General features: G+C 37.9%; 4 protein-coding genes and 1 long non-coding RNA gene across 5 annotated transcripts; 3 read left to right on the top strand and 2 right to left on the bottom strand.

The window, feature by feature from the left end:
* Positions 1-4,078: 4,078 nt before the first annotated feature.
* Positions 4,079-6,444, top strand: mrpl48 (mitochondrial ribosomal protein L48; the record flags this gene model as incomplete). Its single annotated transcript, XM_082157290.1, is given in 6 exon segments — positions 4,079-4,088; positions 5,246-5,328; positions 5,410-5,499; positions 5,501-5,602; positions 5,959-6,048; positions 6,181-6,444. Coding segments are annotated over 6 exon segments (465 nt in total). The 3' UTR covers positions 6,271-6,444.
* A 130-nt stretch (positions 6,445-6,574) lies between these two features.
* On the top strand, positions 6,575-9,047 carry dnajb13 (DnaJ heat shock protein family (Hsp40) member B13). Its single transcript, XM_082158316.1, has 8 exons — positions 6,575-6,765; positions 6,920-7,023; positions 7,514-7,675; positions 7,837-7,994; positions 8,068-8,181; positions 8,273-8,386; positions 8,631-8,707; positions 8,817-9,047. Exons 1-8 carry the CDS (start codon positions 6,698-6,700, stop codon positions 8,986-8,988), a joined length of 969 nt encoding a protein of 322 aa, XP_082014442.1. The 5' UTR covers positions 6,575-6,697; the 3' UTR covers positions 8,989-9,047.
* Positions 9,048-9,110: 63 nt separating this feature from the next.
* ucp2 (uncoupling protein 2) lies at positions 9,111-12,349 on the bottom strand. Its single transcript, XM_082158317.1, has 8 exons — positions 12,207-12,349; positions 11,956-12,090; positions 11,280-11,510; positions 10,711-10,924; positions 10,403-10,597; positions 9,681-9,782; positions 9,420-9,600; positions 9,111-9,336 (listed from the first exon to the last, which is right to left on the bottom strand). The coding sequence occupies exons 3-8, from the start codon at positions 11,403-11,405 to the stop codon at positions 9,222-9,224; spliced, it is 933 nt and encodes a 310-aa protein (XP_082014443.1). The 5' UTR covers positions 11,406-11,510; positions 11,956-12,090; positions 12,207-12,349; the 3' UTR covers positions 9,111-9,221.
* Positions 12,350-12,427: 78 nt separating this feature from the next.
* On the top strand, positions 12,428-16,805 carry LOC309489513. The gene is made up of 2 exons (XR_014202434.1): positions 12,428-12,550; positions 16,382-16,805. It is a non-coding gene; the product is annotated as an uncharacterized lncRNA (long non-coding RNA).
* ucp3 (uncoupling protein 3) lies at positions 16,592-19,766 on the bottom strand. The gene is made up of 8 exons (XM_082158318.1): positions 19,612-19,766; positions 19,313-19,442; positions 19,013-19,206; positions 18,437-18,644; positions 18,162-18,359; positions 17,439-17,540; positions 17,182-17,362; positions 16,592-17,072 (listed from the first exon to the last, which is right to left on the bottom strand). The coding sequence occupies exons 3-8, from the start codon at positions 19,136-19,138 to the stop codon at positions 16,958-16,960; spliced, it is 930 nt and encodes a 309-aa protein (XP_082014444.1). The 5' UTR covers positions 19,139-19,206; positions 19,313-19,442; positions 19,612-19,766; the 3' UTR covers positions 16,592-16,957.
* Positions 19,767-23,629: the final 3,863 nt, after the last annotated feature.

Raw genomic sequence — 23,629 nt, 5'->3', positions numbered from 1 at the left:
TGAGCTTGTGCAAATTGTAGCCTCTTTTTCCTATTTGTAGTGGAGATGAGTGGTACCCGGTGGGGTCTTCTGCTGTTGTAGCCCATCCGCCTCAATGTTGTGCGTGTTGTGGCTTCACAAATGCTTTGCTGCATACCTCGGTTGTAACGAGTGGTTATTTCAGTCAAAGTTGCTCTTCTATCAGCTTAAATCAGTCGGCCCATTCTCCTCTGACCTCTAGCATCAACCAGGCATTTTCGCCCACAGGACTGCCGCATACTGGATGTTTTTCCCTTTTCACACCATTCTTTGTAAACCCTAGAAATGGTTGTGCGTGAAAATCCCAGTAACTGAGCAGATTGTGAAATACTCAGACCGGCCCGTCTGGCACCAACAACCATGCCACGCTCAACATAGCTTAAATCACCTTTCTTTCCCATTCTGACATTCAGTTTGGAGTTCAGGAGATTGTCTTGACCAGGACCACACCCCTAAATGCACTGAAGCAACTGCCATGTGATTGGTTGATTAGATAATTGCATTAAAGGGGTGGTTGAGTGTGATTTCACTTTTCTAACTTTAGTTAGTGTGTAATGTTGCTGTTTGAGCATAAACAACATCTGCAAAGTTACAACGCTCAAAGTTCAAAGCAAAGGGAGATATTTGCTTTTAAAGAAAAGGACTACAACAAACGGCTGATTGGGACTACACGACATTCCTCTCGGGTTAGTGACATCACTAACCCTAGAATTTACATAAACCCCGCCCCCGGGAACACGCAGTCCATGTTGAGAAGAGGAAAAGTTGTTGTATAAGAGTACATTTGTGAGTCAGCTCAAACTTTAGCATCCATCTTTTCACATGCAATAGAAAGTCACTCTGTGTGCATCTCACAACAGTTCCTATATGAGCAATTTATAGATTTATCATGACAGAATATCCTAATTGAAGATAGTTAACTCCACATCAGCAACATAAATTCATCAACTAACCATTCAGAGACGTCCTGTTGCATTCTACATGTTGTCACTTCTTCTTGAGTCTCTCCATCCTTATCTGACTCCGTTTAACATTAAAGGCAGGACAGTTTCTGTCATTTTAGTGTGTCTGCGTGAGGTAATAGCAGCTGCTAACAGACACAAGCTCTTGAAACCCCACCCTCTGCAGCAGCTCATTTGCATTTAAAGGGCCAGGCACAAAACGGTGCGTTTTTGCAAACCCTCAAAAAGTGACAACTTTAACTTGCTATATAAAAATATCTGTGGGGTATTTTGCGCTAAAACTTTACACACACACTTTGGGGACATCATAGATATATTTTACATCTTGTGAAAAGGGCATTATACCACCCCTTTAATGAGAAATTGAACAGGTGTTCCTAATAATCCTTTAGGTGAGTGTAATTCTGTATAAACAATCCCTGAAATGTTGCAAAACAAAAAAAGCCCTAATTTTTCATGAATACTTATGCAAACTCATTCCTTAGTGTCTACTGCTGAGTCTCTTGGTCTCTTTTCCCTTTATTTATTTATTTATTTATTTATTTTTGTTTGGTTTTGTTTTTGGAAAATGTATCAATGTTGTACTCCATGTTCAATTCATGTTGTAAGATTGACTGAATATGATTGCAATGTGACTTGTTTTATGTTTGATATATGAATGTTTATTAAAAAAAACATTAACTGTAAAAAAAAAATTAAAAATTAAAAAAAACGTCCCATGTATATAAAGATAATAAATTCTTCGTTTACGATGATAAGTCAGATAATTAGCAGAGGTATTTGTACACCATTGAGGAAATATTTATGAATAAAAATTTTCATTTTAGATAATAAAATACCTAAAAAGCTACACATTGTCCCTTTAAAGTAGCATGTCTCAACATTTGGAGAAGTGGCAACAAAATTTAGACGTACATTTTCAGAGCGGAGTTGAACCAGAGCCCGTCTACGGAGAGCCTTGGCACTTCCTATTAGCCCCATTGTATCGATCTTGGTTGCAGTTCCATTAGAATTCCACTGGAGGTGATCGCGGGCGAGTGCAGACTGTATGGGAGTCTATGGGGCTAGACGGCTAAATTTGTCTCTTTCACCCGATTGCCGTTGAGAAATCTCATATTTTATTGTAGGTTTTGCAAGTTCAACATGGGTTATAGGTCGAAAATTGAATGAACGAGTACTTATGTCCTTTCGATTTCTTACAGGTTGAGTTGTTGTTGCCCATAACACGCTAGCATTCTGCTAATGAACACTGATTGGTCAGTGAAGGACTGATTACGACCAGAGATACCGCTTGATGGCATCGTGGCATCCGAAGCGGGACCAGAAAAAAAAAAAAAAAAAAAAACTCTTCTAGCATGTGTATTTACCTGTGTCAGCTGTGTTGTCGATGGCTCGAGAGAAAAGAAAGTGCAGAGCGCGAAATCACCAAAGCGACTGAAGCATTGCCGTAAACAGAGCCCGTCTACGGAGAGCCTTGGCACTTCCTATTAGCCCTATTGTATAGATCTTGGTTGCAGTTCCATTAGAATTCCACTGGAGGTGATCGCGGGCGAGTGCAGAGTGAATGGGAGTCTATGGGGCTAGACGGCTAAATGTGTCTCTTTCACCCGATTGCCGTTGAGAAATCTTAAATTTTATTGTAGGTTTTGCAAGTTCAACATGGGTTATAGGTCGAAAATTTAATGAACGAGTACTTATGTCCCTTCGATTTCTTACAGGCTGAGTTGTTGTTGCCCGTAACACGCTAGCATTCTGCTAATGAACGCTGATTGGTCAGTGAAGGACTGATTACGACCAGAGATACCGCTTGATGGCATCGTGGCATCCGAAGCGGGACCAGAAACAAACAAAACAAAAACTCTTCTAGCACGTGCATTTACCTGTGTCAGCTGTGTTGTCGATGCCTCGAGAGAAAAGAAAGTGTAGAGCACGAAAGCACCAAAGTGACTGAAGGATTGCCGTAAAGCAGTATCTCTGGTCGTATGATGTGTATGACGTCATTGACATTTTAAAATATTTTTTAAAGCAAATAAGTGACTCTAAAAAATCTAACACCCAGCAATGTGTAATTTCTTTGCATCTCCTTTCGAATACAACATTCAAATTACTAGACAAAAAATTATATCCTGAGAAAAGTGGATTTTGATGGGTATAGCGCCATAGACCTCCATTCATTCTGCACTCGCCTGCGAGCGCCCCCGCATGGACAGAGACGTGTTACTGCAGCCAGTCCAGATACCGGAAGTAAGCAGAGAGTGCCAATTCTCTTCCTATTAGACATTCTCTGCCGTAAAGCAGTATCTCTGGTCGTACGATGTGTATGACGTTATTGACATTTTAAATGACTTTTTAAAACAAATAATTGACTCTAAAAAATCTAACACCCAGCAATGTGTAATTTCTTTGCATCTCCTTTCGAATACAACATTCAAATTACTAGACAAAAAATTATATCCTGAGAAAAGTGGATTTTGAGGGGTATAGCCATAGCGCCATAGCCTGGTTAAAACCAGACCCTTCTCAGTTGAAACTGAGTGTAGGGTCTGGGGAAGCTATGTAGACAATTCATTTCCAAAGGAGCGTCACCAACCGACGTAGCTCCCTTCGCAGGGAGCTTGATTGACAGGCGATCTAACCAATCATAATCCGCCATCCGCCATTTTGTCCGACAAAGCAGTCAGGAGAGATCAAAGAGTATAGAAGTAACTTCTATACTCTTTGGAGAGATAGCAGATTAACATGGGAGGATTTGAACATGAATAACGGAGTGTACTGACGTCTTTCCGCGGTTAAAACAACAATCCTTCCCATGTTCATTCATGTTTATTTGATGCTATAAATGAACTAGAAGGAAGTGATGATTGGTTCACGAGCAGCTTTAACTGATGCTCTACAGCGATCTGTCAGGCACATTAAAGAGCCACAAATGGTATGTATCGTTTCAATTTCTTTTAAAAAATGGCCAAATTTGAAAGGTGAGACTTTGTTTAATATGTTTAATATCAAAAGTAACAGAAAAGTAACCTGGTCTGTCCTGTCTGTCAGCGTGTTGTCCGTGTCCTCTCTGCTCCGCGATGTATTTTTCACTGCGTGAGAACATGGTGTGGCGTGAGAGCAGCGTAGCTTGTCGGGCATATTAGCGACAGTAACTAAGGAGGGCGGGTCTTTGCAATCAGATCGATGAAGGAGATGACGTATGCTTCGAGTGTTGTTCTTTGCTCCGGTTTAAACGAAAACGGTCATTTTAAATCGCTCAAAACAGACGCGATAACTGATTCGAACGAGTGATGTTCCACGGCGGCATCCATCTTTGTAATGAAATCTCCTTCAGCGTTGCTGCGCTGTCGTCATCATGTAAATCCCTCCCCAAACGTTTCTGATTGGTGCCGCGATTTCGGCGGCACAGAAATGAGTTTGAATGGGCTCTTCTCCAGACTATCCTGGAGAGAGAATTAAAATTCGCCGGAAGTAGTCTGGGTTTTCCCAGGCTAATACGCTGATTTCACGCAGCCGTTATTCTGAAATCGAAAGCGAGGCTCCGGTGGGAAGAAAACCGGAAGTGTCGCCTTTAATCACAGGAGAGTCGTGAATGCGATGGCGTATTGTTGTGTTTAATGATGGTGTGTCAATTCAAAAAATTTACATACATTTCTTTCATACTTTAGACTATATACAGTGAAATTCATTTATAAAGAATTTTTTTTTTTTATATATATATATAATTCAGAATGTAAAAAAAGAAGCAGGGATGAACTATATACATATCCTATATTGAATAGTAACATCCAATAGTATAAATCGCGGCAGCAGCTTTAGGTTGGTAATCCAAGGCATTGTTGTTTATCTTTACTTCCGGGGTTCTTCCCACCGGAGCCTCACTTTCGATTTCAAAATGGCGGCTGCGTGAAATCAGCGTATAGCGCCATATACCTCCATTCATTCTGCACTCGCCTGCGAGCGCCCCCGCATGGACAGAGACGTGTTACTGCAGCCAGTCCAGAAACCGGAAGTAACTAGAGAGTGCCTATTCTCTCTCTGGTTGAACTCAGATGAATATGAGTATATGACATGAAAATATATAATGGATCATTTAGATTCATAAATTGATTGATAAATGGAAAATATTTTTGAAAAGAGTAATCATAGACCATAAAAAAAAAAATCATAAGAATTCTTTTTTTTATTACACACCAGTGTTCAAATATAATTGTTAACTGATAGTAATCAAATGTTTTTTTTTTTGTTGTTTTTTTTTGTCTAACCAGGTGTTTTGCTGACTAATAGACAGTATAGATCAATGCCCACACATGGTATCGGAAGATACAGACATCTTCTTCCAAAAGCATTGGTAAGACCTAGTTTTGTACATCATCAGTATAAAAAGTTTTCACTGCCAGTTAATAGAATATGCTAAATTATTTTCGTTCAGCCAAAGAAGAAGGACAAAATTCAGGCAAAGCAGATCAAAGCAGCGACATCCACGGAGTTTGGCGTGCTTAATGTGTGTGTTTCCGGTTATGGAAGTGGAACATTATTCCCAGTACATCCACAATCTCTGCAGTCACTTGGACATCAAAGTCGATGAATGGTGGGAAAGAGAGATCATCTATTCTCAAAATCATGTTGTTTTTAATATAAAATGTGTCATGATTAACAATACATCATTTAACATTCTTTGAATTATTGTAAGGTAACAGTGAAAATAATTCTCTCTTATTTGTGTTTTAAAGCTTTGCCCTGCCTACGAAAAGCACAGAGGGGTGGTGGTGGCGCAATGGATAAGACACATGCCTTTGGTGTGAGAGATCCGGGATCGAATCCACTGTGAGACACCAATGTGTCCCGGAGCAAGACACTTAAACCCCTAGTTGCTCCAGAGGCGTGCGACCTCTGACATATAGCAATTGTAAGTCGCTTTGGATAAAAGCGTCAGCTAAATGAATAAATGTAAACTGATTTATTGGTGATGTGCATTTAGATCAGTGAAATGAAGGCAACACTTTTTCCCATACTTGCGGAAGTTCTTCTCAAGAACCAGCCTGAGGGAGTGCAACTCTGTGTAAAGCAGGTTAGAAAATTACACTTCATAATCATTGACATTGATACTGCTCTTATATTAATATGTCTGGCTGCATTTATGAAACTATTATTATCAACTGTTATGGGCTTCATTTGTGTGTGTTTTTTCTTCTTTTTTCAGCACAACGAAGCAGATTATCAAGCCCGGTTCAAAACAAGACCTGAGCTTGAGGGGCTTATTGCAAAAATTAATAATGAATGTATTATTTAAAAATGTTTGTCATATTAAATAGTGTGTTTTTCCATGACAGACATTTTCTACCTGGTGTGTGCTGTGATGAATAAATGATCTCATGATTGTTTTCCATATAGTCATTTTTGTCTTGACCTGTCTTTAAAAGTTGATGTGAATGCACTGGAGTATGAGGAGAGTTGAAATTCATCCTCAATGACTGCTGTAATGTTGTTGACAGTATCAGAATATTTTTAATCTCTGGGATTAAATAATTCAGCAGCTGTTTAATGAAAGACGGCATTACCCAGAATTCCGTTCTCTGTTTCCATATCAACCTCCTTTGACAACAGTAAACTATTGTTCATTCCTACTGACTAAATCCCGGTTTGCATTTGTGCCCTGATACGTTTAAAGTGTAAATATTAGAAACATACATTAGGAAAGTTAGATAAACAGTTGGGCGATGGGCAGAGACTATTACGCTATTTTGGAAATAAACCGAAACGCCACTGATGCTGACATAAAGAAGGCGTAAGTTACGTTTTGTTTAATTTCTAAGTAGTTTTGTAAATATAACGTTATATAAATTCAATTAAAAGCAGATAAACTAGTCAACAATGTGGTTTACGTTCATTTTGAGGAATCATTTGCTAGCAGCTGATTGTTTTTATTTCGGTATAATCAGGTATCGGCGGCTCGCGCTGAAGCACCATCCGCGCAGCAGCAGCCACGCGCGCGCCGCCGAGCGCTTCACATTGCTCGCGGAGGCGTTTGACGTGCTGAGCGACCGTGAGTTCACTAGACAAACTCATATACATCCACAAAATACAAAAAACACCTTGCAACAGCACTTGAATATTCGACATAACGTTATTAAACGTTTTTTATATTATATTACAAGTATTTTGCGACGTGTCTCCCAGCTGTATTTTAAGTTTTTGGTTACCAGAAAGTTCTGGCAGGCTAGTTTATATTTAAAAGAATACAACCTAAAAATAACCTTTAGAGAACGTCGTGTATCACATAAAAACTTCAATGTTTGTTTGTTATTTAAAAAAATTAAAAATATTCATTCAACGTTAAGCTTTGGCTCCCAAACATAAACAAAATGGAACCATACACTAACGTGTGATGCATGTTCTGCTTTTGCTGTGATGTACACTATTTCATATTACTATGCTCCTGCCACTGTATTGTGTTAGGAAAACAGTAGTACACAGTTCAGGCCTCAATTGTTGTTTCCTGGTAAGTTGGTAATGGCTTTTCTCATGCAATTCAGCTCGTAAAAAGGCCACTTATGATAAGTTTGGAGAGGAGGGTTTAAAAGGAGGAATCCCATCTGAGCTGGGAGCGAACGGCGCCTGGTCATCAGGATATGTCTACCATGGAAATGCAGATGAAACATTCCGACTGTTTTTCGGAGGAGACAATCCTTTTGCAGGTAATTTTTATAGTATGATTTAATTTGATTATTATTATTTTTTTGTATGGTTTTAATTTACATTTTAAAAGACAAGCTGGTTCAATCAATGTTCATAATGCCATGGTGTTTTGAAGAACCCAAACTCTGATTAGTAATATCTGCTAACTCATTCTCCATAGATTTCTTCACTGGTAATGGCAGTGAGGTCAACACAGCTTTTCAGAGCTTGCGTGGGCAAAAAGAAAAGTTACAGGATCCACCAATAGAGAGAGACCTTCATCTTGCATTGGAGGACCTTTATTATGGATGCACTAAAAAAATTAAGATATCCCGTAGGGTAAGTTCTGCAGACAAGGGGTAAAGATAAATCATATGGACTCATGAGAAATTAATTTCATAAATTGATACAGGTCATGAATGAGGATGGACACACATCCAGCATAAGAGACAAAATTTTAACCTTCACTGTAAAAGCAGGATGGAACGAAGGGACACAGATCACGTTTCCAAAAGAGGGAGACCAGGCATGACAGAACACATTTTTATCACAATTTTGTTTTGTCGTGGTTGTAAACAGATCTTGGTCATAACAGAATTTAATCTTTTTCTCCACAGGGACCAAACAACATCCCAGCAGATATTGTGTTCATCATACGCCAAAAGCATCACCCACGCTTTGTCCGCCAAAATGATGATCTGTATTACACAGCAAATATTTCTCTTGAGAAGGTGAGAAACATTTGTTTTAGCATATTTCAGCAGATTTAAATATACACATTTTCACACTCTAATAGATCATGGCCAGAGAGGTGTTCCATCTTTTCCGTTTCATGCTGAATATGTGATGGGGTCTCAATTGGACCAACATGTTAAAAATGAATAGTTTCACTCAAAATGTAATTTTTTAAAATTGAATTGTCAGTTTAAGTTTCATAAATCTAACTTTGTCTTTGAATATATGGTAACTCTACAGGCTTTGACTGGTTTCTCAGTAGAAGTTGAGACACTAGATGGCAGGCTTCTCAACATCCCCATTAATGACATTGTGCAGTGAGTAAAACATTTATCTTTTTTAACATGCACGTTTATGTTACTCAGCAGAACTTCTGAACAAAGTTCATATTTAAGACAGTTTCGTTTTAATTTCTTTGTACTACAGCCCTCAGTACACCAAGGTTGTGACCGGGGAGGGAATGCCACTAGCCAACAACCCATCCAAGAGAGGCGACCTGATCATTCGCTTCGTTACACATTTCCCAGAGAAGCTCTCGGCTGAAAAGAAACATCTTCTAAAACAAGCCCTTTCATCAAAACTAATCCAGACTTCTTAAAGTCCAGTCAGTCATTAGAAATGTTGATTCTGAGGATTAAACACAAAAACAGATTTAAACGGGTGTTTTTTTTTTAATAGCCCAATTTTATTTCACAGATTCCGAAAGACAGAAGAACCATGTAAAAGCCAAAGATCAAGTTTAATAGACGTAAACAATTCACACAGAAAATCTAAAGTCAATAGAAAGTTAGAACCGCATCAGCAAAGCTCAACTAACAGCATTCTATGCTCTTAAAGAGGAGTGACCCAGTTATGGCGAGCTGCCATCAGGGCCCGTTTCAGCTGTTCATAGGTGACAAACATAACCACGTTCCAAGAGCCCAGCCTCAGAAACGATGGCATGAATCTAAAAAGAAAACAAACAGATGTCAATTCTACATTCATCCTCCAATCATTACAGTAAAGCTGTAGTTGGTCAAGAAAACCGACCCCTTGTAAAAAGCCTTTGGTCCCTCTTTAGCAAACATGGCTACAGCACAGTTGAGGGCACTGCTGTACTGGCCCTGGGCGGAGTTCATGTATCTTGTCTTCACAACATCAACAGGAGAAGCAATAACTGTGGTGCAGAAACCAGCTCCAAATGCAGAAGTGAAGTGGCAGGGGAGATCATCTGTGAAGAAGAGCAGCTATAAATGTTTCTGTTTTAGTCTTACTCAAGTTTGCCATACTTTTTTTGCAGCCTCATCTTACCAGTCATCAGCATTGATTTTATGAGTGCATCTTTGATAAGGTCATAGGTCACCAGCTCAGTGCAGTTTACAATGGCATTACGGGTGATGTTTGGGCCAGTTCCTTAAAGGATAGAAAGGGTAGTATAAATTAGAAGGGAGAGAATAAGTTAACAACAAATTACACAATATATTGAATGCACTTTAGGTACATCATTTTTAGTTTGTTACTTATACTTTTTTTTTTTAAGTTATAAACGAAACTAATAAACTTAAAATAACATTCATAAGTTATTTTATTACATAGTATTATTAGTAGTAAAAAAAAAACTATGCATTAAAATAATTTACATATTTAAAAAGTATTATTAGTGGTAATAGTATAATAATTTAAATATTTATAGAAGTATTATGAAATAAATGCAATTAATGAAAGGTTTATTAAATTTAACAAATGTAATTATATAATTAATAAAAGAAGTTATTTACATATTAGTAAAATAAACTGCATTAAAACAACAGTTGTAGTAATAAATTTAAATGTATAATTTTAAATGCAATTAATAAACTTAAATGTTTATTACACTTGTATACATTTAACAAATACGAATGTAGTAGTAACTACTTTGATAAATTTATATAAAGAATGAATAAACATTTAAAAATGTATAACAAGTTGTTTATTTATATAAAAGTATAAAAAAAATGAAATACAACATTGACATAATTGGGCCCCAAGCTCACCTTTCCACAAACCACGAAACCCTTCTTCCTTTGCAATGGTCCGATATGCATCCATCGTGCCATGGTAACGTTTATTGGCCCCGGCGCTGATCTGAGCCTGAAACCGTACCTTCACCACATCTGTGGGTTGGGCCAAAGCCACTGCCATGGCTCCAGTCGTACAGCCGGCCATCAACCTACTGCCGATCCCGATGTCTAATAAAGGAAAATGCATGGAAATGGGGTTAATATGAGAGGTCTTGCATTAAAAATAAAATAATTTCCTATAATCTCTGCATACAAGTGTAGAGCACATGGAATGAACTTACGATCTGAGCCTTTGGTGTAGAACTGTTTGACTGAATCATAGAGGCCAATGCGTACAGAGGCAAAGCTCATCTGACGCTGCAGTCCCGCAACCAACCCGCTGTAGAGACTTCGTGGCCCCTCAACACGCACCATGGTGCTGATCGTGCCAAACACTCCGCGATATTGCACCAGACCATGGCCTGTGTTCGCAGGACCTTTGGTCTCCCCTTGAATCTGTACAGAACAAAAGGTGGATGGAGAAACTTTACAGAATCACAGGGGAGGGAAGCAGCATCTTCAGGTTAAAAAGGGTCCACAGTGATCCTGGGGCAGCAAGGACAATCATCAAGGCCTGGACCTGCTTATGTTGCTAGTGTAAAAAGAGTCAAAAGAAATATAGAGCTGGCATCAGTATGGGTGTGACTTTAAACAATCCAACTGAAAGAAAAGATTAGTTTGTTTTTGTTGCTGCAAATTGACCTGGATTGAGTCATCACACGTGTCTGTTGTCTCCAGACTCAACCGCTGGCTCAGCTGTCACTCAAGCAAAGTTTGTCATTTAAACAAGTTCCACACAACAAAGACTCACCTGAAGTCTAACTTTTGCTGTGTCCAGTGGAAACGTGAAAAGGTCTGCAATGCAGGCTGCGGTTCCTGCACCAATAAACTTCACAGTGGCTGTAGGAGGCACATCACCAGCTCTGAATCCAACCATGTTTAATTGAAGTCAGAATCACGGGAAGTCAGGAAGGTAAAAGATGAGACGGAATGTGTTGAAAACCAATGAAGTGAACACAAGATAGGTGGACTCCACCCTAACCTGGATAAGGAAGACACATGATATTATTCACTTTTTAAAGCTTATGGCATTCATGTAATGTTTTTATTATTATTTTTTTATGTGTTATGCAAACTTAAGCCATTTTCGTTGGAACACATTAAATTAACTTAGGTTTTAGATATTTTTAAGCCATTTGGAGTGGGACAACAGATGTACTTAAGACATCTCTATCAAACGGCCAACAGACAAAAACAGGAACATAATGTTCTTTCTGACATGCTAATCTATAAGCTGACGTCATCATCCTGTTTGCATCTGCGTGGGGGTTTTGTTGACTTTCTACCACACAAAGGAACTTCAACAAAGGAATTGCGGATACGCACAAAGTGCGAGATTATATAATGGTTACGCGATACTAAATCAACGATATCCAACTATTCTATATTGGTTAAAACAAACGAATAAACGCTTTTGGAAAACTTACCGGTTTGGATGAGAACTTCAAGATTCTCTAAAAGCATCTCTTTGGTTGAAATTACTTTCAACTTGAATTTTGTTGCCGTTTTCTTCCATAAAGAAACGTTTATCCCCCGTACAAATAAAAAACATACTCCAAAGTCTGAAAGACAACAACTCCGTATTACATACAGCTCAGCATCACTTCAAATAAACAGAAAATACTTTCGCTAGTAGAGGAGAAAGTCTGTTCGTACTATGTAAGTTCACAATACTCACCTTGAACAAAAATGTATTAAGTGTCTATGAATAAAAGTGTTTACTGAAGAAGAAAAAAAAACTCCTTCGGAAAGCTAACAGTTAAAAACCACAGGTGCTCTGCTCTGTTCCGAACGCCGCAGCGACCCTTTTAAACTCCTTCGAGGAAGTCACGTGACACATGTGACGCGTCATTCATTCGGCGCAGAAGTACTGGTTAACGCCTCTTCTGGCTTTACTGATAAACACCTATTTCCAACGTTCATCTTTCATTGTTTTCGATTTAGGTTATTAAACTAGAAACCTATGTGTTATTTGAAGAAGTTTATCAGCATACGAAATATAAACAATGTTTTAAATGCCAGGTAAATTCTGCTAAACGTTCACGACGGACAGGCGTCACGCTACTTTTAAATACACCGGGGTTTGTTGTCACAAGGGCTTATCTCAGTAACTGAGCTGTCGAGTCAAAATACTAGTATGCAGTTGTGCATTTGCTCTAGTTTAAATGTGTCGAATGTTAGTTTAATAGATGTTGGTGTTTCATTCTAATTGTTTTGTGTTTCGGAATTGTAAACTTGGTCCAGTGACAAACGTGCCAATATTTCAAAGTATGCTTATACACATGAAATTGACTTGCAAAAACAATTAAAGCTGCAAGCAGCGATGAAAGGGCCCTCGCACCCGTGCCATCGTCACTCGTTGGCTTTAGGAAGACAGAGCATGGTTGGGCAATGTGCATTTAAGGAGGTATACAGTATATAGTAGTTGCTAGCATGTTTAGTATGTTTTTAGCATGCTTAGTACACAATAGGTATGTGGTTAGTACTGCATTACTGTGTTAACCAGTTCAGTTTCTGTTGGCAGTAGGTGGGGTTATATATCTGAATATTGCTTTGTAGATGTGTTCAGTGCAGGACTTTTATCAAGTATGTGAAGTTTGGGGCAGATTGGATATTGTATGTTTGAGTTACAGCAAATTCATATTTAATTGTAGTAATAGTATGGTTTAGTACTTATAGTGTTTACTAGTATGTTTTAGCATGTTTCTAGTATGTTGGTAGGATGTTAAGCACCTACTGGCATTTTTTTTTATATGTTATTAGGAGTCCACAACAGTGTTTAACATGTCACTTCCTGTTGCCAGCAGGTGGCGCATTGACTGTAACTGAATATGAGCATTGTCATGTGTTCAAGACAGAACGCTTATCAAAAGTGTGAAGTTTGGCGCAGATTGGACATTGCCTTCTTGAGTAACAACAACATCCTGTTTCATTATATTAGCATGCTTTAGCACTTAGCTTAGTATTGCTAGCATGTTTTAACATGTTTCTAGCATGTTTAGAAGTCAATGGTATTTTTAACATGTTGCTAGAACGGCATCAACGTGTTAAACATGACACTTCCTGTTACCAGTAGGTGGCACTATTACTATAACTGAATATTCTCATGTAGATGTGTTCAGGCCATGACTCTTATCAAACGTGTGAAGTTTGGGGCAGACTGGACATTCCGTGCCTGTGTTACAGCAAATTCCTATTTAATTGCAGTATTAGCATGCTTTAGCACTAAGCTAAGTGTTTGCTAGCATTTTTTAACATGTTTCTAGTATGTTGTTAGCATGTTTAGCACATGCTGGAACTTTTTTATATGTTATTAGGAGTCCACAACAGTGTTTAACATGTCACTTCCTGTTGCCAGCAGGTGGCGCTATGACTGTAACTGAATATGAGCATGGTCATGTGTTCAGGACAGAACGCTTATCAAAAGAGTGAAGTTTGGCGCAGATTGGACATTGCCTTCTTGAGTAACAACAACATCCTGTTTCATTGAATTAACATGCTTTAGCACTTAGCTAAGTTTTGCTAGCATGTTTTAACATGTTTCTAGCATGTTTAGAAGTCAATGGCATTTTTAACATGTTGCTAGAACGGCATCAACGTGTTAAACATGACACTTCCTGTTACCAGTAGGTGGCGCTATTACTATAACTGAATATTCTCATGTAGATGTGTTCAGGCCATGACTCTTATCAAACGTGTGACGTTTGGGGCAGACTGGACATTCCGTGCCTGTGTTTCAGCAAATTCCTATTTAATTGCAGTATTAGCATGCTTAAGCACTAAGCTAAGTGTTTGCTAGCATGTTTTAACATGTTTCTAGTATGTTGTTAGCATGTTTAGCACATGCTGGAACTTTTTTATATGTTATTAGGAGTCCACAACAGTGTTTAACATGTCACTTCCTGTTGCCAGCAGGTGGCGCTATGACTGTAACTGAATATGAGCATGGTCATGTGTCCAGGACAGAACGCTTATCAAAAGTGTGAAGTTTGGCGCAGATTGGACATTGCCTTCTTGAGTAACAACAACATCCTGTTTCATTGAATTAGCATGCTTTAGCACTTAGCTAAGTATTGCTAGCATGTTTTAACATGTTTCTAGCATGTTTAGAAGTCAATGGCATTTTTAACATGTTGCTAGAATGGCATCAACGTGTTAAACATGACACTTCCTGTTACCAGTAGGTGGCGCTATTACTATAACTGAATATTCTCATGTAGATGTGTTCAGGACAGAACGATTATCAAAAGTGTGAAGTTTGGGGCAGATTGGACATTCCATGCCTGAGTTACAGCAAATTCCTATTTAATTGCAAAAATAGCATGCTTTAGCACTTAGCTAAGAGTTTGCTAGCATGTTTTAGCATGCTTCTAGTATGTTGTTAGCATGTTTAGCACTTGCTGGCACTTTTTTATATGTTATTAGGAGTCCATAACAGTGTTAAACATGTCACTTCCTGTTGCCAGCAGGTGGCGCTATGACTATAACTGAATATGAGCATGGTCATGTGTTCAGGACAGAACGCTTATCAAACGTGTGAAGTTCGGGGCAGATTGGACATTCCATGCCTGAGTTACAGCAACTTCCTGTTTCATGGCGAAACATCGAAATTTGTCAGGCCGCCGAGGACCCGCCCTTCGACGAAAACTCAAGATCTTCGCAATTTAACGTCGCAAAGGCCTTAAGATTACACTCACCAAATTTGAAGATGATCAGATTAAAACTGTAGGAGGAGTTCGTTAAAGTACGAGGCATGAAAATGGCAAAAACTGCACAAAAATCTGAGAGGAAGTTCAAAATGGCTGACTTCCTGTTGTGTTTAGGGCTATGCTCCAAGAGACTTTTTTGTAGGTATTAGGTGATTACATGTATGTACCGAATTTCGTGCACGTACGTGGAACGTTGCGGGAGGCGCACTCCGTTGAACTTTTATAGGTGGCGCTATCGAGCCATTTTGCCCCGTCCAATTCTGAAACCTATATCAGATGTAAATTTTCGCCAGTTCTGACGCGTGTGCAAAGTTTTGTGAGTTTTCGAGCATGTTTAGGCCCTCAAAAATGCAATTAAATGCGGAGAAGAATAATAATAATAAACAGAGCAATTCCAAGAGGGTCCTCACACCATCGGTGCTCGGGCCCTAAATATATCCTGAGAAATATTCCTTAAGAATTAAAGTGTGACAACTAGCCCCAGACTCCCCATGTGAATGAAATGCTGAGTCATTCTGAATCATTATGCGATGTAGTTGCACATATGTTTTTCATAAAAGAGGACTTTCAGTTCTCCCTTTTTTCAAGACACATCCCCTGGATTAACTTTTTCACATAGATTGGTATTATTGGGTATTAAGTTAATTTTTGTGAATGATCAGTTTCATGTAAAGAATTCATCTTAATATCCTCATAGCCTATAACCAAAAGCATCTATACTTTATTACATACTGAACTCCCTCTCACCATTATAGAAGAAAAAGCTGCTGGTTAAGTTTCATGGAGGTATGTTATCGCGGAACTATGTTGGAGAAAGTTCAACGCAAAACAAAATAATTATGTTCACCTGAGACATGGGTTGAAACCCGCAGTGACACGTGCTTCATGAACTGCACACTGTTGCTTATTATCGTGTGACCATCAGGCCTGATCTCAGGTCAATTGAAGGGTCACATACACAGCAGTCTTCAGAGAGCATCAGGCATTTCTTCTGTCACACGTCCTTGTCTTCCTTTTTTGTCACCCACTTCACAGATTTGCATTTGTCTTCTGATTGTTAATTGGACAAATGCACTTCCTCTTTCCCTCAAGTGAACTTCACAGCTCCGTTCTAATGAAGATTTTGTTTGTCTGTCTTTTATAGGTCAGCACGAGAGCTCGGAAAAGCAGTTTGAAGACACTTTCTGGTCTTCTGTCATGTGAAAGCCATTTGTGTTGATTTGATCATTGAACCTGATTAAATGACTCTTGAGTTCAGGGGAGTTAAATGCATGGGATCTAAATGAGTTGTATGTTCATGGTTTGATACTTAAAACAGTTTAGACCTTTTATCAAAAGAAATAGGTAGCCTATATCATAAAAAAAAAAACTTTATTTTCCAATAATGTACAGTTTACAGTTTATAGTATAAATATTCATTCAGTTATTAAAGCTATGGACCCGTTTTCATGACATTTTAAAAGCGCATACATAAATAGTGAACTCTAAGGCAAATACCACCTCTCTCAGTGTTCCATGACACTGAAACTAAGACAAAATATGCACATTCTGCTTTATCAGCCATGCATCTCATGATTTTTGGTGACTCATCTCTTTCATTTTTGATGAGCTTGACCTTTGGCCTTTAAAAGTTGCAGCATTTTTTCAGTGATAAGACTTAACCGTGAATCCCTCTGTTCTCTCTGTTCAATCAAAATCAGAAGATACTGACTATGTCCATTCAGAAAGGTGACTCCCATGAGCGCTGCATTTTAGTCATACATCTCTTGATTTGCTCGTAGGAGACGAACATCACAATGTTCCAGGATCCCAGGCGCAGGAAGGAGGGCACGAAGCTGTTGGGGAAGATGAAGATGTCACATTCATGGTACTGAAAATAAGAATGTGTGCATTGTTCTGTGTAAATAACACATCATGATTGGTTTACAGCATGATTTTTCTTACCCCTTATAGAAAGCTTTTGGTCCCTCTTTGGTTAGCATGGTGAGGGCACAGTTAAGTGCACTGCGGTACTGGCCTGTAGATGAGTTCATGAAGCGGGTCTTTACCACATCTACTGGAGATGCCACAATCGTGGTACAGAAGCCAGCGCCGAATGCAGCAGTAAAGTGGCACGGTAGGTTATCTAAACAGGGCACACATGTTAGACAACATGTACATAAAAATAACCATAATGAAAGCATATTCTTATGGTAGCATACCTGTCATGAGGTCGTATTGTAATATGAGTTCCTTGATGATGTCGTAAGTAACCAGCTCTGAGCAGTTCACGATCGCGTTCCTTGTGATGTTTGGCATGCAGCCTAAAATAGAGAAAAACATGCATGTTTATCTCCACTAGAACACATCCACTTAGAATGGCATGTGAAAGCTGAAGTTAAAGGGATAGTGCATTGAAAAATGACAATTGTGTCATAATTTACTCACCCTTATGTCATTTCAAGCCTGTATGACTTTATTTCTTCTGCAGGACCAAAAAGAAGATATTTTGTCTCAGTGTATTTTTATCCATACAATGAAATTCAGTGGCGCCCAATGTTTACAGTGCAATTTTAGTATTATTTTAGTATTTATTAATATTTTGAATTGGCTTTAATTTTTTTACATTTTCAGTTTTTAAATTTAATTAGCTTTAATTTATTTTTATTTCAGTTTTAGCTTTTGTAATTTTTTGTACTTTTTAAGTGTAAGTTTTTCATCTAATATTTATATTTTATTTCACTTACAGATTTTTATTAGTTTTATTTTTAGCTATAGGTAACAATAACAACACTGGCTTGGACCCCATAAACTTACATTGTGTGGAAAAAAACAACGGAAGCATTCTTCAGAATATCTTCTTTGTTCCCAAGAAATTCAAACAGGTTTGGAATGAAACGAGGGTGAGTAAATGATGATAGGATTTTTTGGGGTCTTTTGCTCACCTTTCCATAGCCCTCGAATACCCTCATCGCGGGCGATAGTCCGATATGCATCCATTGTGCCGTTGTATCTTTTTAATCCATCAGACTGACGCACTTGAGCCTGAAAACGCACTTTTACGACATCTGTGGGCTGTGCAAAAGTGACAGCCATGGCCCCGGTGGTGCAGCCAGCCAGCAGGCGAGTCACAATGCTCGCATCTGAGAAGAAAAGAGCAGAGCGTTAGTCTGTCTATAATCATTTCTGTCTCTATTTAAACAAACAGTCTGATACTCACTCTCAGATCCTCTGGAGTAGAATTGCTTCATTGAGTCATAAAGACCGATACGAACAGATGCGAAGCTCATCTGACGTTGCAGTCCTGCCACCAGGCCGTTGTACAGACTCCTTGCGCCCTCTGTACGCACCATAGTGGTGATGGTGCCAAATACTCCACGGTATTTCACCACGGCTGATCCTGATGTAGCTATAGACTCTCCCTGGATCTGAAATAAGATGTACTGATGAAAGCCATGACAGATGGATCAAAATGCTTTTTTTTTGTTATTTGATTGTTACTGCAACTCTTACCCCCAGTTTCACAGATAAGGCTTAACTCTAGTCCCAGACTAAAATGCATGTTTGAGCTGTTTTAACTGAAAGCAACTGGCATATCTTAAAATATGTCAGTCCCATTGTTTTGTCTCAAGATGCACACCAGTAATGTTTTTTTCTATAAAAGCTACTTAACTGTTCAAATTACCTAATTGATCTAAGGTCTAATTCCGGCTTAACCTAAGCCCTGTTTATGAAACCGGGCCTTAATGTATAAAAAATGATATACTTTATGCAATGCTTTTTAATAAGTCCTCACCTGAAGTCTCACTTTTGCTGTGTCCAGGGGGAAAGTGATCAGGTCAGCAAAACATGCTGCCGTACCGGCTCCAAAAAACTTCACAGTGGCAGTTGGTGGCAGATCGGTAGGTTTTATTCCAACCATTTTTCTGTGCTTCTGATAGCAGCAAGAGAATTTTACTCTCTTTTACAGAGCTACTTGTGTTTCCCTACCTGAGGGAGAATAAGAAGCAGACCAAAAGTAGTTAAGATTCATTACCTCAAATGAATGTTGATTCAGATTAAAGAATTCTAAATAAACATTTAAGCTTCAATTTACCTCAGCTGATTCACGATCAAGTTTCTTCCAAAAGGATAACTCTCTTGCCTTTTGTTTTAAATGTTTCAACACATTTGGCCATAAAAAATTGTGGCTCAATGTCCCAAAGCAGCATTCCAGCAGCACAAAACTACAGAGAAACATTTAGGATCAATACCCATCATATGTTGATTGGTTGTTATAGAAAAAGCCTGACTGTAAACTCAGTATCTCTCATTACTTCAGCTCTGGGTACCCAGAAACATAAATTAGCATACAATATTGTGTGAAATATAAGAAAATGCAGTGTGCTCACCAACCTTGCGGTAATATGAAATTGTTAGTCCAAATTGTACTGACAGAAAGCAGAATAATTATTTCCATCTGGGGGTTAATCCAGCGAGTGTGTTTTCCACCTGAGTATGATGGAAACGGTCTGTCAAACTCTGAATTTATAGGCGCATGTGCCGGTTGCAGCCAGTCCCATGTATTCCTTTCATCACACGACTCTAAATTTAACTTTGTGCGGTGGGACAATGTGTACACTTGTTTACTAGTTAGTAGTTTACCGATAGGGTTGTTGTCTGTTCTCCATATTAAAGGTACACACATATCAGTAAAAAAAAGATATATATATATATACGTATACGTATATATATATATATATATATATATATATATATATATATATGTGTGTGTGTATGTGTATATATTTATGTATCAAATCATATAAATTGCAAGTAATATTATTAAATTATGAGAATTGCAGATTGTTATTAATTTTATTATAATTTTTTATATATATATATATATATATATATATATATTTATTTTTAGAAATAACACAAGAAAAATATCATTTTGGAAATATTTTCTTGTGCATGTCCATTTTAAATGATTCATTTAATTGTTTATTGTTTTCCACAAAGATAGATGACATGGGCCTCAGTCATGTGTTGCTGTACCATCGCTTTGTCACCTTTCCCCCACTTCCCAAAACACCTCTGGGGGAATTCTGCACTGTAATCTGAGTGCGATCTCATTGGCTGCTGAGATTGCCATGGTATATATGTTCATCCTATCAGAGAGGGGCTTGTAAGTTTGACTCAAGCACTTAGGGATAATTTTCATTTCTGCTCTTTACAGAGAAGGGATCAGTGATTCAAGTAATGTTGCCATCAGTTTATTAAAAACACAATGGTTTTTCCATCCATTTTTTCTTTGCCGGATAAAGAGAGAGCAGCGGCTTTACGTAAATATTCCTGACACCCGTGCCAGAGGAAAACAATATGTACCAAGATGCTGCTCCGCCCCAAACTTGTTAAAGTTGTATAAGCTGTTCGGGGAACGCCACTCTATACAGCCAATCTGTGCATGTCTCTGGGAGGGAGTGAATGTGTACATCTGCTAACAATAAATCAGGAACCTCTGTAGTCCGGATGAATGCGGATCAGGTCTAGACCTCATCATATTGCATAAAAAAGAGGCCATTTTAAGGTCATTACACATTACAATGAAAAAAAAAAACTTTATCATATGTTCATAGATTTTATATATTTATATAATGCTGTGATCTAAGAGGAATAAGTTAGCAAAAGATTACCCTAAAAAAAGATTTAGAAACTGAACTTAAAATAGTCTATGATAACATGATAATAATTTATTATCATTTGGCTGCTTCGTAAATGCAGTGACGTGACAGTGGCATTATCATGTTTCAATAAATGCTGGGAAATATTTCCTGTCTTGACGTCTTAAAGCTGCAGTAGGTGGAAGATCAGAGGAAAAATAAAGGCAAAACATCCATCACAACCCTGTTTGAGTACATGAGATCAGGACATTCAAAGTGCTGCGTTATGATATTTGAAAATGAAATCTGAACTGCCACAACCTGCTGCTGTTTGCTACCAGCATTCCCAGGAATGTGTGACAAATGAGCTCAATGGGTTTGCATCACTGGCTAAGAGGAATGTGATTTGCACCTTTGTAAACCTTAATCACTGGCTAAACAACCTTGTTATATTCTTACCTTCTGTATTTTCAAGATTTGTTTGTGTGTGTGTTTTTCTACTCTTGAATCACTTGCACCCTTTTCTGCATTGTTTGGTCTGTAATCTTGATGCCCTACCTCTGCTCTCTCCATCCAGCTAGAACCAGTTTCTTCAACGTACCCTGTGATCTTTCAGCTTCTGAAAGAGGTAAACAAACCCCTGTGTCCTACCAGACACACTCAGAACGCCCACTACTGAAAGCAGATACATCCTCGACTGACGTAGACGCAGACATGAATTCATGCCTACCATAGACAGCTGCCACTGAGACCTGCCTTGTATATAAATACATATTTCCTCTGAAAGGAACAGGCACATCTATAAATATCCTCCCTGCATTAAAACAAAAGTCAGTAGGTCACACTATGGAAACACAAGTATCTCATCAAAACTCCATGTGTGGTTATTTATCAGTGGATCACAAAAAGTATTAGGACTCTTAAAATGTCTGAATGGTAGATAAAATATCAAATCAAGTTGCATCAAGCTAGATATTTTCTACTAATTGAATTTGCAATGACTTTAACCATCGATTTCCAACGTTTGACAACCATAAAATATCCAAATACACTTATTTTCTTGATTTTGAACTGTATATTATTTCATGCAAAGACATTCATAACATTTTAAGCATGCTAATCACAAGAACAAAGGTTTAGACAGTTAACACAATTAAGATTTAATGCACAGGAAAATTTCAGGTATGTTTTTACATTACAGGAATTAGAATTTTGTATCTCTAGTGATTTTCTTGACCTCCAGAAGGTCCAAGATGCATTTATAATCCTGAAGCATGTGTGTGCACATTAACGTCACTGCTGACTTCACTGCTGGATTGTTTTCTTTTCCTCGCGTCATTCTTAATATGGCTGTCCCATCATGCCACATCATTCTCTGCATGCTATTGCTGTGTCAGCTGGCAGAGTTCATGGAAATCCATGGCACTGTAGTCATTTGTGCCCTCTTCTTTATACATAACTAATTTACTATATAATACTATATATATATATATATATATATATATATATATATATATATTATAATATATTATAACTATATAATATATAATTTATAAAATTACTGCCACGGAGAATTGCAACAATTCAGTAAAATGTAGCTGCTGTCCAGAAGACATTGCTGAATTGTTTGTTGTTCTACTTGTCCACGTAGTTTAATTTTGCATTTTTACCTTATTTTCAGCTAAAATCAATCATGAGATGGTTTAAAATCACAGATAATTTCATATCAGTAAATGTATCTTTCTTAATGAGTGAAATACAAGGAAATATTTATATTTGCAGTAAAGGATCAGTTTTAATTCTAAGTTATTAAAATATGAATAACAAAACAAATTTTCTCTAAGTCCAAGTTCCTGCTAGTGTGTGCTGGTGTGGGTAACACTTTACAGTAAGGTTCCATTTGTCAACATTAGTTAACTACATTAGACAACATGAACTAACAATGAGAACTACTTATAAAGCATTTGTTAAAGTTCATGTTAATTTAAATGTTTAGGCTACTAATATGTTATTCAAATCAAAAGTTATATCTGTTAATATTATTTAATGGGCCTGAACTAATGGTGAACAGTTAACTAACGTTAATAAAGATGAATAAATACTGTAACAAATGTATTGCTCATTGTTGGTTAATGCATTAACTACTGTTAATTACTAGGACCTGTTATCCTATTGGGTGTTTGGGATGGCAAGGAACATTTTGCATGTGTCAAAGGAATGAAGAAAAAGAATGACCTGGGATGAAGAGAAATTAACAATTGCCTGGAGTTTTGAATGGGAGATCTGGCTTATCTGGTCTAGAAAATAGACAGATAAAATCATATATTTTTTTCATGTTTCATGCATATGCATTGAAAAAAAGAACACTAAAGTTTTTAAACAACAGAAGGAGATATGACAGATATGATAATTCAAAGCAACCAAAATGTTACATGATTATAATTTTCAGATTGCTTGCCTATCATAAACTTTCCTAATACGCCCTGTCATGACTTTTAGCAGATTTTATGATGTGGTAATTCACCTAAATAGCTGCAATTTTAGTCAGTCCACAATTCTTGATAAAAGAAGACTGTACATCTGCTTTTATTATTTAAATGACTTACAAACCTACATGTCAAGCTCATAAACTTATGTAATACTGGCTCTAAATGGCACACAGCATCTGGAATGATTTTGGCTCCAGCCAGTAGGCTTTTTTAAACACACTCTGCCCTCCTCATTATCCAAACTTCATTGAAAGGAAAAAGACCACCTCAGTACACAAC

This window comes from Leuciscus leuciscus (genome assembly GCF_965113295.1).
Source record: "Leuciscus leuciscus genome assembly, chromosome: 24".
Taxonomy (NCBI): domain Eukaryota; kingdom Metazoa; phylum Chordata; class Actinopteri; order Cypriniformes; family Leuciscidae; genus Leuciscus; species Leuciscus leuciscus.
The sequence above is the reverse complement of the archived record's forward strand: the minus strand, read 5'-3'. Positions and strand labels throughout refer to the sequence as shown.